Source organism: Platalea leucorodia (genome assembly GCF_965183815.1).
Source record: "Platalea leucorodia genome assembly, chromosome: 9".
Lineage (NCBI taxonomy): Eukaryota > Metazoa > Chordata > Aves > Pelecaniformes > Threskiornithidae > Platalea > Platalea leucorodia.
The window spans coordinates 42047492-42064900 of NC_138831.1; the positions used below are offsets into that span (position 1 = coordinate 42047492).

The window sequence follows — 17409 nt, forward strand, 5'->3', positions numbered from 1 at the left end:
GACTCCTGTTGAGAAGCAAGGCAGGGAAAGCTTGGCTCTTTTTTGTTTTTTTTTTTAAATACAATACACATGACATTCAGTGAGTTCAAAACAACTATATAATAAGACTGAAAAGAACATTCCAGTTTCAAAACCCAGGAGAAGCTTGAGGGGAATGAAACCTACAGCACTATCTAAATTTTGCTCATGGTTGCTTTGACTTTCAGAGCAATTGATCTAAACTAGGCTTATAGAGTGCAACACCTGCCCAGACTCTGGAATGACACACAAAATGGTTGCTCTTTCATTCTAGCTGCAAGATAGCATTTCGGATACTGTGGGAAAAAAACAACTTAATTACATGAGCTTTAATTAAAACAGAGCAAAATGAAGTAACCATCAGCAACTAGAATAATTTCTGTAGCAATGGGGGCAGGCAGTGGGGGAAACAAACCCAGATATTACTGGCAAAATTGACATTCTATGTGCTTTGAAAAGCTCTTCATCCTATCTTTTATCCTCTCTTAGATTTCCTAGAATAGCCACAGGCTCCGGAGACACCTTCACGGCATTTCTGAGCAACAGACAGAAATATCACTGAACACTGGAAGTGCTTACAAAGTTTTACAAGATAATGTTTAATTTCCCAGCTTCAAGAGATGTCCCGCAGGAGTCCAGATTCACACTAATCTGCCTTCATTACCCAGATATTGCTTTGAAGAAGAGGGAAAGGAGGTACAAGACATCCAACTAGTGTATGGGGAGTCCCACTCTAATTCTTCAGCTACCTGGTAAGACCTCTGTCACCTTCCATCCAGATCTCATGTAACTCTTCGAGGAGGACCAAGACACTCATGCCCTTAAGCCTGAGGACACGCTGAGAGAGCAACATACAGCAGAGCAGTCTGATCCCGTTCCCTCTGACCTCCCTGGAAAGGCAAGGGCTGTTCATCCTACCTGAGGCTGAATAAGGTGAATCCCAGTATTCCCAGCTAAAAGCGGGAAGCCTTGAACAGGATGCTTTCTTTGACTGGCTACCATAAACCCTCCAGACTGATCCTGAACATTATATGGAAGGACTGTATGGGAAGGGCTGAGAAAATATGTGCTGATTGACATTGCTTTCCTTCTAGCCTACAGCTGCTTGTTGAAGGAAAACTTCCTTTTGAACAACCACTATTAAAAAACCTTGATCCATAGGAGAAACGCAGTTTTCTGAGCAAGCAGAAAGATGTGGTTTCATCAGTCTCCGCTGGCATGATTTATCTTCTCCTTCTCTTCCCCAACTATGTGCTGTGGGTTAGCATGTACAACACAGATTTCAAAGGGCTTGATCAAACGTCATAGAAGCTTTAGGATCAATTCTTACTGTCCAGTTATGTTTCCCAGCATCTAGGTAATCATTCAAAAATACTCTTTCTATCTTAGATTTTCAACCAGCCTTTGAATTGGCATTCCATGTTTATGTGAGCAGCTAGTTACACTATGGGGAAAAAAGAAGTGTTTGGACAACTTAGTGGCTGGTAAAAACAATAATCCTCGATGGCCTTCAGATCTAGAACTCCCCCTTCGAGAGGCAGCGCGTAAGTTAGTCTGTCACAGGGGTGCTGATAAAACCAGCACCTTGTAAAACAGGTCAAACCTTGCTTAGTAACACGAGAGTCAACATGGCATCAGTGAGCGAGTCAACCGGCGAGGAGCTGGTGATCACGGAACATACGCTGATCACAGAGGAAGGCTTTTCTGTCACATGTGGCCACTCTAGCTACTTACAGTAAGATTTCTTTTTGAACAACAACAACAACAACAAAATGCTACACCTCTGGAGCTGGCAAGGTGCCTGCGGTGAGCAGTCAGTAGTCCGTCCCATGGGGGCAGTGCTGGCAGCCAGAAGGCAGAGCAGTGTGTCCTCATAATTTCATTTTCTTCACCACAGGAATTGGCAGTGCTTGATAGATTTTAGCTGAGTCCTCATTAGTGACCAGCTTCACCCAGACAGGGTGGAAGCTGCCTTTGAAGCCGACAAAAGCCATTTTTTCTGCAAGTCAGAGCAAATATATTAGGAGTGTGTTGGGGCTGCACCAGAAAAACACCCGTGTGCAGGGCTACACCCCATGGCTGAATGGATGCAGGTGGACAAGAGCACACATGTGCACACAAACCTTACCAATTATGCATTCTCGAGGTATTAAAGAAATACTTTCCTAATGAAGCTTAATTAAAATTTTATTTACGTGTTGTATGCTTCTGTTAATTAACAATGCATGATACATAGCAGAGGAGAAAGAGAGAAGGAAAAAAACCCTTCCTAGCAGGGAGCCTGAGCTATCTGTTGAAGCTATCATTATCTGCATGGTGGTTATACTCAAAACCCTTTCCTGTGTGGGGAAGGTGGGGGGATGAAGGACAGGACAACAGACAAGACTTGTGTTAGCGAGTATAACACACGCACACAACAGAGGAAAGTGTGCCAAAAGCTCGCCGTTAGAGCTGACCGCAGCAACGTGCACAACAGAGCAATATTCTAGTGCAATATGTGATGCTTTGAAATCGATATGCTTTGTGCTATCAAGTCAGAATTTTGGTTCAAGAGAAAACCAGGTAAAAATAAGTTCAGACAAGTAAAAAATCCTGTTTTGGGGCATTTAGTGGGAAAAAAGTCCAATATTCCTATTGTTAAAATGCCTTTTTATTTAAAATGAATCTGGAAAATCAAACCCCCTGAATTCTTTACTTCTAAGAACAACTGCCAGAGCACTTTTTCCATCTAGAGTATTAAACTGAGTGCTGTTATCCAAAGCTGCAGTGGATACAACCTCACTGAATAAATAAATGACTGGTCCCAGGACGTTTGAGCACATGCTGCTAGAAACAAGCAAGGCAAAGTTTAGAAGAAGGAAAAAAGGTCCCTTTACTGGAACCATGGGAGGGGAATAGATCAAAGGGGTTTAGAATTGCATTTTTAAAAAGTGGTTACCTTTTAACCTAAAGCCCTCTTCTGCTCCAAGTTTCTCCAGTACTTTAGTCCATGGTCCTCTAGTAATGAATCTTCCTTTAGATGTCACCAGCACTATGGAGCTGAAGGAAACAAAGGCATTTATAAACAGATGCAGAGTCAGAACACATTCCTGGCTTCTCTGTCTTGAGCACTGGTAACTCCTGCCTGTGTGACTCAAAGACGCCCATGAACCACAGTGGTTTCTGCTGCAATGGCTTTGTCAATGCTTTCCAACAGCTTAGTCACATATTCACTTTTCCAATCATGCAAAACCCATTAGGAAGCTGACAGAAGTAACTTTTTTTTAAAAACACTGTTTTCTAGAATGATTTGAATGTTTCTAACCAGGAGGTCCATCCTGCTTTGCTCCGAAAGGAACATGCTCTCCCTGGGATGCTCTGAGCAAGTCTCAAATAATTTATTGTTCTTACATCATTAGCAGGATAAAGCCTGAAGAAATTAATTTCTTTGAGATATGTGCTGGCCTGCTGCTTTTTCTTCATTTTCAGTGTGCTTTTGCGTTAAAAGTGTACTATTATTATTATTATTATTATTATTATTATTATTGTTATTATTGTTATTATTGTTATTATTATTGCCTTACTTGCATGTACTGTATTTCAAAATTCTCAGGGTATTCTACAAATGCCAAGTGATAAACAGAAGACATGTGGTAAGTGCATTAAGCTAATGCAGATTTGTAAATGCTTGGGTAAAAGTCAGTAACTGCCTACGGTTAATTCTAAAAGGGTAGAATAAAAACCCAAATTAAACATGAAGGGATAATCTTATAGTGAGAATTGTCCATGGAGAAGCACAGGCCACTCAGTGACGGTAACCTCCTGGCTTCCTACAAGTGTACAAACACCTCCAGGGGTTATCTCGAAGCGTACAGAGGCAGAGGTACGCTCCAGTGAGTTCAGTGGAAGTCTTGCTATTAAGCTCAGTGGGGCTGGGATATCATCCTTGTTCAGCTCCTAATTAAAGCTGCATCACAGACTAATTGAGCAAACACTTAGATGAAATTATTTCGTTCCACCTTGCAGGGTTTCCATGAATGAAACTTCCCTGACTCAAATGGCATTTGCAATCTTGCAGAATGAGAGCCTTGCTGGGCCTGCTTTCCTGCATCACAGTGGACAAAAGTCGCTAAAATTAATTAGCCGACAGCTCCTGCAGAGCTCAAGCCCTGAGCTACTGAGTGCAGCAGTTACATCTTAACACCTCAGCTGGAACTGGAACTGTTCAGGGGAAAATAGCAACGGGTGGTGGCAGAGGAACAAGAGAAGCAAAAGAGTTAAGAGTCATCAGGACTTTTCCTAGAATAAACCTGAGGTGTTAAAATACTCCAGTGCTTACGAGAGTGGATTGAGCTGGCAGGCTGGTTTTGAGTACTTTGCAAATGCTGAATCACCTCTTTTTTCTTTCTTCAGTTCACTAAAATCATTACTTTCTATTAAGCCTTTCCTGCTATGGAAGTCTAAAATGAATTCACCAGATGTTTTGTTTTCTTATCCCTGGGAAACTCATCAGAAAAGTGGATTTATTAAAAAAAAGGGAATTTGGCCTGAAGAGAGTTGCTTAAATGAAGAAAGAGGCTTGCCCTTGCTAGAAACACCTCTTCTTGCATCCCCAAATCCATAAACCTAAAAGTTGTTCTAGAAGTCCTTTCATGAGAGGCTGGCGAGGCCCCTTCCCCTCCGTTAGCACCATCTCGCTGTACAGTCCGTGCTCTGCATCACGGCAGGGAGAGGTGACAAGAAGCTGGTGGCTGTGCAGTCCTGCCATCTGCATGGTGTCCACATCTGAATCTGAGCAACACTTTCATCCAGCAAATGGATGAAAGATGTCTCATGGCTATAGCTGAAGCCCTTGCCTGATCAGATTGGAAAGGCTTGCAGAGGATGAGCTGGAAAAACTTTTTGTGAAAGAAGGACAATAATTTGGGGGTTCAATCCTTGCAAAGACACAGCTGAGTGAGACCTGAGAGGTGCTGACCATGATGGGTCAACTTCCAGTGCTAATCCTCATCCTAATCCTAGTCCTAATCCGGTTCCAACACTAATCCAGAGAAGACAATGAGGCTCAGAAAGATTTAAATACACCTAAAGTCTAATTACAATTCAATCCTCTAAAGTACCAAAGAATCCAGGAGCTGGATTTAGCCAGGATTGAGATTGGACTTTTTTACAAAGGGGGATGATGGCCTCTCTGAAAAGCTCTCTTATTTTTTTTTTTTTATGAAAGAAAAGTGAGCAACTACCATGCTTCTCTACCGTAACTACTCGATGTATTTTTTGCAACCTTCAGAATTATTTAAGATGGTAGAAACAGATCTGTATCCACCTGCATGGCACCCTGCTGAAGCTTCCCCCAAGTCTCTAGAACAAACGCCAGGACAATATCCTGTTGATCTGCCCACAGTTATTGCAGATGATTCACCAACAAAGCAATCATATTTGTATGAAATGTTACATACCAGATTTCAAATCAAAACAGATTTAATAACAATGAAATATATTCATTTCCCAACAGCACTCCACAAACTAATATGAGAATAACCCCTTTGGTTAAAGGGTTTCTGATGTTGTTCCCAATCCTATTCCAGCAGATGAACCCCCTGTCCTCCAGGATGCAGGAACATGTGTTGGCTACTTACCACCCACTTGCAAAACTCTGCTTTTCTGGCTGCCCATGCTTAAAAAATAAAAGCATCCAGCCCTTAGGTCTGGGCAGGGAACATGTGCAAAGAGGAATGTATTTTATTAGTGGAATTTTCTGCGATTTGAGAGAGTATGCAGGCAATAGAACAATGTAAACTGTGCACATCTGTACCGATAAGTGCTGAGAGTTTATTTGTGAATTTAAGTCTGCACTTTGTCTGTAACCCACAACATAAATGTAGATCTGTAGTTTATTAATCAAGCGTAGCTCTGCAGTTTATCTGGGGCTCGATCAGTTCCTAAATCACAGAGTCTGCATCCTTCTGCTGCCTGCACGTCCTGCTCACATTTGGACTCTGTTAGAGTCGGCAGGTACAAAACCACATTGTTAGCCGGGTCAGTCTGGCCCAGGCTGGGTGACAAAAGCCAGGAGAAAGATGACTGTTGTATAGCATTCTTGCACATTGCACCTTAGTAACACCCGATTATTTACTCACTGATCTTTGATGTTGTTGACATAATTTTCTATCTGTGCTGGGATTCCTTGTAGAATTGAGTTTTTGAATGTTACTCGATCAACAACTTTTCCATGATGTCCATCAATCACAACCAGTTGGATACCCTCATCAGTGAGGAAAAACCTGACACCGTCAACCTGTGCGTGAGGAAAAACATTCTTGATCTATCGCAGTAACACAATTGCAAACCACCTGCAAGAAGCACTGATAGTGTGGAGTCACGGGACTACTCTTTCTATCAAAGGGTAGAATTCCAGATCTCTGAGGTCAAGCTGTCCTGCATTTTTGCTAGTATGGGGAAGTTACAGCCTTTTTTTTTTTTTTTTTTTTTTGCAAAATACAAAGCAAAAGTGACCTGAATCTAACTACCCACCGTAACTTCGTAAGCAAGTTTTCCATAAAAAAGAAGCACGTATCTCAGAATTTTGTCCCACAAAGTTCAGAGAGGACCTGCTCACCTCAATGTATGCAAAGTCATCCTTTAGGTGGAAATACTGTTTCTTATAAGTTTCTATTTTCACTTCGAGTAGGTGGTCCTTAGTCTTCTGTTTACAAAAAAAAAAAACAGCAAACAAACAAAAAAAGGAGAGAAAAGAGTTTTTCTAGTGAGGATATCCATACCTGAATGCTGCATTTTCAGAAAGCATTTTAAACCTTGAAATTCAATCAACAAGAAAGCTACATAATAAGCACCGACTTGCCAAATTACGTTGCTAATGAGACCAGGCACAATGGTAACCTCTCTGCTCATCCTGTCAACATTGAAATTGTTTCACCAAATGGCAGAGTACAAGTGATTCTCACTTTGCAGAGCTGACACATAATTCTCTGAGGCTTTGCTGTGCATTCCTGCTTCAAGGGTGATGAGTGAAAAAAAAACAAAAAATGGATAAATATCCCCCTCCCTCCCCCAGAACCAGACTGGATTGGATATAGGAGACAGTGTTGTACAAAATCCTTTATATGAATGAGACACTCAGGTATGCAGTCCCTTCTCTGACACTGCTGTTCTTACAGCCTGGAGGAGCTGGAGGTCAGGAAAGAAACCTTGTGCCTCTCCAGAATCACATTCCCTGGACCAACCTGTCTTCCAGCTCATCAGTTTTCACCCTGTGCTTTTAAGCACAGCCCTTCACAACAGAGCCCCAAAAGACTAAGTATCCAACTTCAACCGAAGTCTTGGGTGGCTCTGTCCTTCGAGGACCTGTGCTCTCTACACATGCAAGAATCTGTTCTTTCTATTTCACATACCTGGACCGTTTCAGAAAAATCAGGCACAGGATATACTGAACCCGATAGAAAGTCTTTCTATGTCTGTGGGCACAGTATGTGCCAGAACTACAGATTTACACTGGCAATAATTCTGTGACAAGAAATCAACTACGTTACCAGTTGTGCACTAGAGAGCTTCTTAGGCATTGGCACTTCTACTATTGGCGTCTCAATGTACTTGGGGTAGGCCATGGCTTCACAGTCGCTGACGCCAGCCATTTTTGGGATCACAGCTTTGATCCTTATTCGTTCACAGCCTTTGACAGAGCAGAAAGCAAATCTGTCCTTCTCATTCTGAGCTTTGAGTTTCAGAAACAGCAGCCTGCAGGTAGGGGAGAAGAGTGAAGAGCATCCTTGAGACTTCTGTGCAAAAAATTACTAACTCCCAGTTTTGGTGGACTCCCTAATGCTTTGCAATAATGTTGGTTGCAAACCCTCAGTGCTGATGTCATGCACATAAAAGGGGACACACATCTCAGAAATGGTTTGGGGAGGTCAGGGAACTTAGGACAGAGAAATTAGATGACACCTGAACTCCCTTTGAGCTCTATTTTAGAATTATTTTAGAAAGATACATTTATGTAGAAACACATGGTTTATATTTTAGGTCTCTCTTTATTTCCCATTATTTTAATTCTTTACAGTCTTAGCTCCTGTGCATCCCTGTCGTGGCATTTACAAATGGTTGCTGTTCAAAACAAAAAGGGTCGGGTGTGTCTCCGGTTCAGTTTCATGGTCTGCACTTTGCTTTTGTCTTTTTTTTCTAATTTGTATTCACTTGGCAAAGCATTTCCCAGAATAATTGGCAGTGCAGCAGAGGCTATGAATGACTGGCAGCTAGGGGAGTCCCAAGAAAATTAAATGCTGGTCACATTCCCAGAAAGACTTTCTGGTTTTGTTGTGATCCCTGCTAATGGCATTAGCCAAACGGCTCACGATTCCAGCAGCTTTCTCAAAGCGGTGTCCAAATCCGCAAGGCCTGCTTCCTTACCCAGTGTCCTCATCCCAGTAGTAGTATCCTTTGCTAGGATATCTGTGCTCCAATTTCTCCATTTGAGAGGTTCTGTAGAAGGTTCCAGTTTTGTACGTTTTCTTCAAGAGACGATTGTGGACGTCTGAGAGAATGGAAAATGTCGTCCCTTTAGGATAGCAAAACCCTACTTGGATCCAGTCGTTCCTAAAAATAGCAAAGACCTGCATTATAACAAGTCGACACATGACTATTATTTTCCTGGGCATGCTAGAAGCCAAACTGAATAATTCACTCTGAAATGTAACTTAATTTTTTCCTGTCCAGTTAAAATTTTAATGGTTTGGGATGAATGAATGCAATGTAAATTAGACATAACAACCATGGGTTAGTTAACCAATGTGGGTCACATCTGCTCCTGACTTCTGTACCTGTGACTTCCACGCACCAGGAATGAATTAGCTCTAGGCTTCTAAAAATGAACCATGTTATCTTGCAGGGCTTCCCAGGGGAGGAAACAGGAATCTGAGATGTCATATGGAAAGATAGTGAACAAAATGGACTTCCTGGAACAAGCATGTTCGTTCTGGAAGAGCTTATAAGGTGATGACCTCACCCACTAAAAATGTGCAGTTACATTATTGGGCTGGAATGTTGGAATTTGGTCGGATAACTCACTTGTTGAAGTTGATGAGCCATATGGCCAGCTCTTCAGGGGCTGTCTTGTCCCAGTGGATGGTGTAGCCCTTCCTCAGAGTTATAACTGGCTGATACTGCTGGTAATGACTGCTTTTGCTCAAAGCCCCTTCCAAGTAGAGTGGGTGATTGTGGTAGTCATTTTTTATTATTTTCATTTTCAGATTGGCTGGCTTGTAGGCTTGGATGTACATCTAGACGAAAAAAAAGATCACCAAGGGTTTAATGAATGACAGTAAAACATTAAAGGCACAGCTACTCAATAGACGTGAACTGGTGTGAGGCCTGTGACTTCAGCAGTGACGTGTACGCTGTACACTTATATCCAATTTCTTAGGCTTCCTTTTCAACAAAGTAAACTGTTTTCAGAACAAAAGAAGGATCATTTCCTCATCCGCTGAGTTCAAGAGTATGTGCCAGTCAAGGCTCCAAACAGGCCTGCATTAGGACTGAAGTATTTCACAGCGCTAGCGGCAACCCTCAGCAGTGGGACAGTATCTCCCCCAGACATCTGACTTCTACTGAACAAGGACCCTTCTGTCTGGATTTCAGAAGCAGAAAAACCAGCTCAGTGGTTACAAATTGGCTTTCGTGGCACTACATGGAAAAAAAAAAAAACAGTTGCAACACCTAAGACAAAAACAAGCGCTACTCATCATAGGAAAGTGAGGACTCTCTGAAGGCAGCAGCACTCGGAGCTCATGTGGTAGGAAGAATGGTTTGGTGGTTACACAACAGGATGAAAGATCATAAGAGCTGAAGTCTAATTTTGACTCCTCAAGCACATTTCCCATAACACTGTGGGCAACACTGCCCTCCGTAAATCAAGGAAAAATAACTAGCCGACAGGCCATAGATTTATGAATATTAATCTGTTAATGCTCACGGAGCTCTTAGGGAACTTCAGGCAGAAGGTGTTAGAGCTGTTAACAGTCAAGGCCAAAGTATCTGAAAATGTGCCACAGTGTCCTCATGTTCAAAACCACCTGTGCAGACATGCAGATCAATAAACCCTGAGCACCCTGAAGAAAGTCCATTTCTAAAGGTCAAGCTTTACAGTGCCAAGAAATTTAAAATAAAATAAAATGATAATGATATTGCAAGGTAAGCAGCTTTACCTGTGCAAAGTGTCCGCTGCAGATGGAACCTCTCCAGTCAGGCACGTCAATGCAGTCAGGGTGCTTGATTAACCAGTTGTCTTCTTTTATAAGGTATGAGCCTGGATATTCTGACACAGAGCCATCTACATCATGAAAAACTGATGTTTTATCACCATCCATATCCAGATCATTGAACCAGGGTCCTGGTTCTCCAAAGAAGACCCTTGAGGTAATCTAAACAAAACAGTGAAACACATTTATATCTCCAGGAAGGAATTAATCACTTACAGTACAGAGCAAAGGATAGCTATGGTCACAAGAGTGGCTCAAAGGACCCATTTTCTGACTTTATTTGGCATTGGAAAGTAGCTTGGACAAGAAAAGAGTGTTGGGTTTGTGGGTCAACTTGTGCATGAAGAAATCTGTGTATGCGCTAACGTCACCATTCTTTAAATGGCCACAGATTTTGGCTGCTCAGCTTGAGACATTGTAGGCTTGATGTTCAACAGCTCTGAGGCTCCATGACTCCAGATGAAGTCTGGGGTTGCAGGTCCTCTGAGATAGCACTTATGCGGTAATAAAACTATGAGCTTCTAAAACTGAGCATCCAAAAATGGAAGCACGAAAATCTTTCGCTTTGTCACTTAGCAGGAACATCAGTGTCATTTGGCACAGGAATATTAGGATTGTCTCTCCTTTGCCTGCACACTGCCTCTTCATTAAGCCTGAAGTCAGTGTAGAGCTGGGTCACACACTTAAAAGGTGTGTTTGATTCATCAGACAGAGCAGACACAGATTTCCCTGCTGACCATGGGGGAAAGGCTAAAACAACCAGAATTTCAGCCCCAGCTGTGAGAAGGTTTGTTTTAAAATTCTGGAGGAAGGTTTAGGAGACGGGGCGATTTCACTAGAGCCGCTTCACTCATTGTCTGCTCGTATATTTTTAACGTTCCAAAGCCCCATAAAGTCACACTGATGCTGGGAACAATCAGCGACCTCCCTTGGGAAATGGCTGCTCAGGCAACTTCAGACTGATATTTTTATGCAGCATAAATAAATGTCATGTCACCAGCCTGCTTGGTGCAATGGGAGAGAGTGACCGACCAACACTTTTAGGGGAATTTTGCCTTTCCCATCCCATTTGGCACAAGGATTGCTAGTCAGCACTTTTCCTGACATGTGAGCAAGTCTGCTAATTTTTTGAAAGCTAAGCAACCTGAATAATTTCTGTCCCAACCACTTTATTTATTTATTTGTTTGTAATGTTTGGCAGTTGGATTTAACAGCTGCTAGAGGTGAACCTCAGCAAACCAGTTAGCACATATTTGTGCCAGCAAATACAAAAATAACTCAAAAGCACAGACCCCAGGATGGGTTCAGACCAGCACCCAGAAGTTCATACTGTAATTCAAAGTTTGGCAGACCCTTTTTGGCTGGGTCCTGCTCTCATTTGTGTCTGCAGAACTGGAGTCCATGGAATTACCCTGGTGTGCAGGGCTGCAGAATTACCCAGCATCGGCTCAGTTTCACTGGCTGTTTCCCAAAATCAGTATTTTCTGCTTCTAGGTGAGTTAGACCTTCCACAACAGACTTCCCTCTGTAGTTGCTTTAATATTATACTGCTGTTGAAAATAAGGGGGCAGATTCTTCTCCTTATTTCAACAGTTTCTGAGACACACAGAAATGGAAATGATTTCTGCTTGAATGTCACTATTTTTTGAAACTGATGCCTGCTTCTGGTTTGCTGCAAACCTGTCAGAGAATTGGATTTTCTTGTTATTTCTCCCATCCAATTTTCTTTTTCTTAGCTGCCACCTTCTTTGTTAAACTTCTGGCAAAGACAATGGGCAACCTCCTGAAGATCTCATGTTTTCTCTTAAAGGCTGCTACACCCTTTTTGCCCACAACCCCATTTCCAAGCCAAATGGAAAAGGCCTTTCTGAGAAGGATAACTCACAGGGACATCTTCAAAATGAATGTCGGTGACGTTGTTGTTGGGGCAGCTCTGCCAGGCGTTATTGAGCCGGAAGGCCAGGGCACTCGTGTGTCGGCCGTCCAGAGCAGCAAATTTGCGGAAGGTGCAGTTCTGGACGTTGATCGGTCCATCGTAGAACTGAATCCCTCGAATGGGAAAATCCCTAAAACGCATTTGGAAGAGACAGAGAGACTTGGTCGTGACACATTAGTATGAGGATGAGAATGTATTCTAGACATGTACAGTCCCACAGCACTTGTTTCTCAGCTGCTTTTATTTTTCACAGCCCTTAGGATGACTCCTGAGTTCATGTTCTGGAAGAGAAGGGATTTCTCTACTTTTTAGGTCTGTGAAGTCCTCTTATCCTTGCAAGTTCAGCTCAAGTTCTCTCGTGTCTGAACAGATCATCTTTATTTGGTCTGTGCTCCTCCAGGGAAGGAACTTACAGCAATGCCAAAGCATTGACCTAAAAATGAGTAAATTTGTGTTTGCTATCAGAAATGAGTTCTGCAGCAGTGAAACCTGAAACTCATCACAGCCGTGCAGACTCCTTGGGCTAAGTAACAGTAGGGCTAAAAGAAGTCCCACCACATCTTTCAAAGGAACTTGGAAAGAAACAGTGCAACTCAACTGCAATAAAAAATGGATTTGAAAACAAGGAAAGGTCTTACAATCTGTAGGGTTGAAAAGAGATGAATGGGCAGACTAATGAACCTTTATTACCAGCCTTTTCTGACATTGTCTGCAAGTTAAAGACACCATTTTTCACACTGATTAAGTGAACATGATTAAACTCCTTAAGAGGCTAAGATAAGATATTTCAAATTTCACTTATGATAAATAAATTTGATCCCTTCCTCATATGAATGGTTTCCCTTAGACAAGACTTGCCTGCTCCTGTGCATTTGTTCTGTCCCTCTGAGTTTCTGCACACAACAGCCAAGATGAGATAGGCCCACATATATATAGACAAAGGGTATTAGAAGGAGAGTCATAGCTGATTGGGTTTTCATTATTACTATAGTTAATAATAAGCCTCCTGTATTGCTACTGACTAGCAAAGTTGAGGCGTATAACAGGGCAGGAAAAAATCAGCTGAGCTGTTTGTTCACTGTTGGGCTACTGTTAGGATAACTATGTTTTTAGGAATAGCAACAAAACATTATTGCACTTGCAAACCAATCTGTAGGACTAAGGGCTAGGAAGAGGCCACACACGAAGTTCACTGGCCATTTCAAAACTATTTAACAAAGGCATCAAATTCCTGTAGCACAGCAGCAATAGTAACAGCAGCTCTGGGGACATCTATGACCACATCTGGGCCAGTTCAAGCCCAGGGAAGGGCTTCTACGAGCTATCCTGGCAGCTGACCTGGATGGAGACTGCCACATTGCTCAACCACTGCTGACCACATATACAGAAGTGCCCAGCTAGCACACAGTCCTCTTGCTGGCTTCACAACTCTGCAAAGGGGAGGGGGAAGGAAAGAGGAGTTTGATGCTGTCTTGGCAGCCTGCAAGTATGTACCTGCCAGCAGCAGCTGCATGGTGAGGACTTTGGGATTGGGAGACATGAAACCAAATCCTTTCTGTGTAATGGGTATTAAACTGAACAGTGCTGAAGAAACCACACTGGGCTGGAGTTTGTAATGAGAGTGGGAACAGTGAGGGCTTTGAAGAGCTGAGCTGAACTTACGGGCCGATGGGCAGGGTCCTTCCTCTGTGATCCAGACCTCCAGGTCCCCAGATCTCGTTGTCCATCGTCTCGGTGCCCAGGTTTCCACTCTCGCCAACAAACAGGCTGTTCTTGATTTCTTGCTTTGAACCATCATCATGAGGGAAAGTCCCACCACTAGGAGGGAAGGGCTGGAGGTGAAGGGGCTGCTCACTCCCATCCCCACCCGCTGCACCCCAGGCTGCGGCACAACCTGCGCCACGCTTACCTTGCCAAGGTCAGGCCAATGCCATTGTCAGCAAACCTGCAAAGAGAAGAGAGATGCTTCAGAAGAGGTTTGGGTTTGCTTTCTTTTATCATGCCAAACTAAAATAACCAAACCAATGAGGTGGAGGGCAGCAGGGCTTAAATACTGAACAGTACTCATGGGGAGGCTTGGGCTTTTCCAGGTTTGTTCCCTATCCAGTTTTGGAAGATCTTTTTTGGCACATCTTGCAGTACATGCAGATCATATAAAGCAGCAGACATGCACCTGATTGCTCCAAGCTGAGGTTAAACTGGTGATTACTGGGCATATTTTACCTGTCTGATAAAGCTTTTTCTCTGTGTCTAATGACCACACTTTTTTCACTGTTAGGTAAAAAGATCATGCTTATCTCTCGCTCCAACTAGCTTTTATTATTTAATAGTGCTTTGCCTTACGCACACGTCTGTGCTCCCCTGTGTTCATGTATCACATACTGCTTCCATGAAATAACTTTACAAGAGGAAATATTATAAAAGCAGAGAAGCTTGGCTTCTCTTTCATCAACAGGAAGACAGAGATCAGACCTTCCTTATTAGAAAAAAAAAAAAAAAAAAAAAAAAAAGATTAAAATGTCCACCCATTTTGGTGAAATTCCAAAGCTTTTAGATGAGATAAATCACAACTGTCGGTCCATGACTCCTGCTTATAGCAAGACTACAAATAATATGATAGTATGAGTAAGTCTTGATGGTATCTTCACATCGGTGTCACTCTTAACGCGCCTGTCCTGACCTCAGCAAAACCCCCCGTGTAGGTCCCGCAGCAGAGCAAACCCCAGCTTTGCCCCGCTTCTGTCTGCAGGTGGCAGCCCTTCACACGCTATCGCCGCCCCGTTCCTTTCTCCAGCCCCATAAACATACACCGGAGTTTATATACTGCATGCCACATTAACATTTGTTTTGTTAATGTAATACATAAGTCTTTTTGTAGCAACAGAAATGGAAATTACTGTGGCTATAAAGACAATTACAATTTGATGGCTGCTTCCTCGAATTCACATACACTCATAGGTTTGCTGCTGGAAACTGATAAAGTACTTGGTCTTTTAGCAACCTCCAGGCGCTGCATTTGCTCCATAAGCAACACAGATGTCTATATTACATGAGTGTGATCTGTGAAGACAACTCTTGCTGGCCATGGAGCGCGCTAGATACTTCTGGTTCATAAGTTCATAAAAAACACAAACCGTGTTACTCAATATCACGTTTCTGACCATTCTGCTGCAGTCTCATTCTCGCCAACCTGACCAGTCGCTAGAGCCAGTTCATACCATCAACTGCTTTAAGAGGATTGGGTCACTCGAAGGTAAGGCAGCTCTGGCCAGGAACTGGACACCAGGTAATGGTGCGACAGCTATTCCTACTAGGGTTATCACAATATGCCTTGTAAAGTAGCTTTTTCCTTTTTCTCCTTTTTCTTCATTGAGGTTGATATCAAGAGCCTGGCTCAGCAAAAGAAACTGTAGAAGATCATCTGTTTTCAAGAGCAAAACAAATATCTGTTCTGACCAGCGCAGGAACCAGCCTTCAAAGAGCTGTTCCCAAACAACACACACTTGCCCAGTCTCTCTCCCTTGCTCCTGTGATGCATAGTTTTATGTCTGCTTCGTCAGTACTCACTTATTCAGCATAACAGTGAACCACATAAAACTGATCTGTGACCAGGCTTAGCCAGGGAAGGTGGTGGATTTTGCTGCTTTCTTTTCAAAGTACCTCATTTTTCACGTAAAAAATTAGGGTTTCTTTTTAGCTATTTGCATCTGTGTGTTTGTGTCTGTGTGTGTGTCTGTGACCATTTTTGAATGCTAGTCAGCATCACACAGAGAAACAATCTGAGGGATCTTCAGTTCAGACAAAGCAGGTTTTGCTTGTGTAAAATAATGCCTGCGTTTACTTAACATTTCATCTTTATTTCAATCTTGGCCATATGAAAGGTGCAAAGCAATATAAATAGTCTGAACCACAGCTATGCTCGCCATAAACACCAGGCTGAACTCCGAGAGTTGAAGTAAGGCAAAACTCACTGGCAGTTGTCCAGCCACACATCTCCACCCCGCAGCCAGGCCCCGTGATCCTGATTCTTGTAGGCAATAAAGCGCTCAATTATTGCAGGTTCCCTGGGCTTCAAAGGATCAGCATCTTTGTGTGGGCTGTATCTGTAACCAGAAGGAGAGAAGAAAGGTTGGTGAGGGAAGGTAGCCTTGCTCGGTGCACGGCCCTGCTAAACATCTGGTTTATGCTAACTCAGGAACAGCTTTGGGGCAACAGTCCGTCCAAGTAGAGTGTCTAGTCAAGCAGCGATGGCCAGACCCAACTGCCAAGAGAAGGACGGTCCAGGCGAGGCAGTTGTAAAGACCCGCTCCAAGTTTCCTTTCACCTTTCCATTACTGTATTGCTGATATATTGCTGAAAGCATGGAAAGTTTATTATTGCTCCCAAAAGTCTGAGATATTTTTTTAATCCCTTAATGTTATGCTTTAGCATATTCCTGTTATTTAGACAAATATCCTTTTGTTTTCCCTTTTGAGCATTCTTATCTCCGAACCTTGGCTATACTGTGGCAATGAGTACCACAGCCAAATTTTCCTTGCTGTGGAAAGGAATTAAAATATCTCAGAGAGGGGCTGAGAGTATGTCCTTCACTATTCCCACTATACATTACCCAGGACACACGTACAAGATTTATTAACTCTGAAGTTCTCAAGTGTGATGAAATATTGGCCTGAAATAGGAAAAAAGCAGGCACAAGTGGAAACCGCAGCGATGTGTGCCCTCGGCTGCTGCCTGTTGGTGACCCCTTGGGCCACAGGATCTGAGCGAGGATCTGGCTCGCTATGGTGATGCTGAGCTCAGCTGTCATCTACCCGGCCCGGAGGCACAGCTCTCCCTTTTGCTACTGAAGGAACATCTTCCATCATACTACACAGCTTAGAAAACCTGACAGATGAGTATCCAACTCAGTGCCAGCAACGGATGGTCCAGAGATTAAAATTCATGCCTCACCAATGGGTAGTGAGGCCAACCTGTCAAATCGCTAACAGATATTCAATAGCGCTTTGCTTTGCTTAATAAGCCATCATATCAATCTAAAACTGAGCATCAGGCTGATAGGGTTCCAGTAAATGAATATTGCTTTGGCAGCTTCATCGCTGTGAATGTGAATTTGCTTTCAGAGAGAGATTTAGTATCAGCCTTTGTGAATTCCCCAGACATTGTTAAATACAGATATTTTGAGATGGATTCCAGTTTCATTCACAT

At 42.8% G+C, this 17409-nt stretch overlaps 1 protein-coding gene across 1 annotated transcript in view; it reads right to left on the minus strand.

Annotated features, from left to right (window-relative positions):
• Positions 1-1889: 1889 nt before the first annotated feature.
• The window catches only part of CEMIP (cell migration inducing hyaluronidase 1), a gene marked incomplete at both ends in the record, with an annotated part of 52858 nt that continues 37338 nt past the window's right edge, over positions 1890-17409 (minus strand). The window contains 12 exons of the mRNA XM_082321458.1: positions 1890-2017; positions 2957-3057; positions 6138-6295; positions 6617-6703; positions 7548-7752; positions 8422-8607; positions 9079-9290; positions 10215-10430; positions 12154-12334; positions 13867-14022; positions 14114-14149; positions 16176-16307. Of these exons, the coding sequence (XP_082177584.1) occupies positions 1890-2017; positions 2957-3057; positions 6138-6295; positions 6617-6703; positions 7548-7752; positions 8422-8607; positions 9079-9290; positions 10215-10430; positions 12154-12334; positions 13867-14022; positions 14114-14149; positions 16176-16307 (1798 nt within the window). The remainder of the gene's footprint in view (positions 2018-2956; positions 3058-6137; positions 6296-6616; positions 6704-7547; positions 7753-8421; positions 8608-9078; positions 9291-10214; positions 10431-12153; positions 12335-13866; positions 14023-14113; positions 14150-16175; positions 16308-17409) is intronic.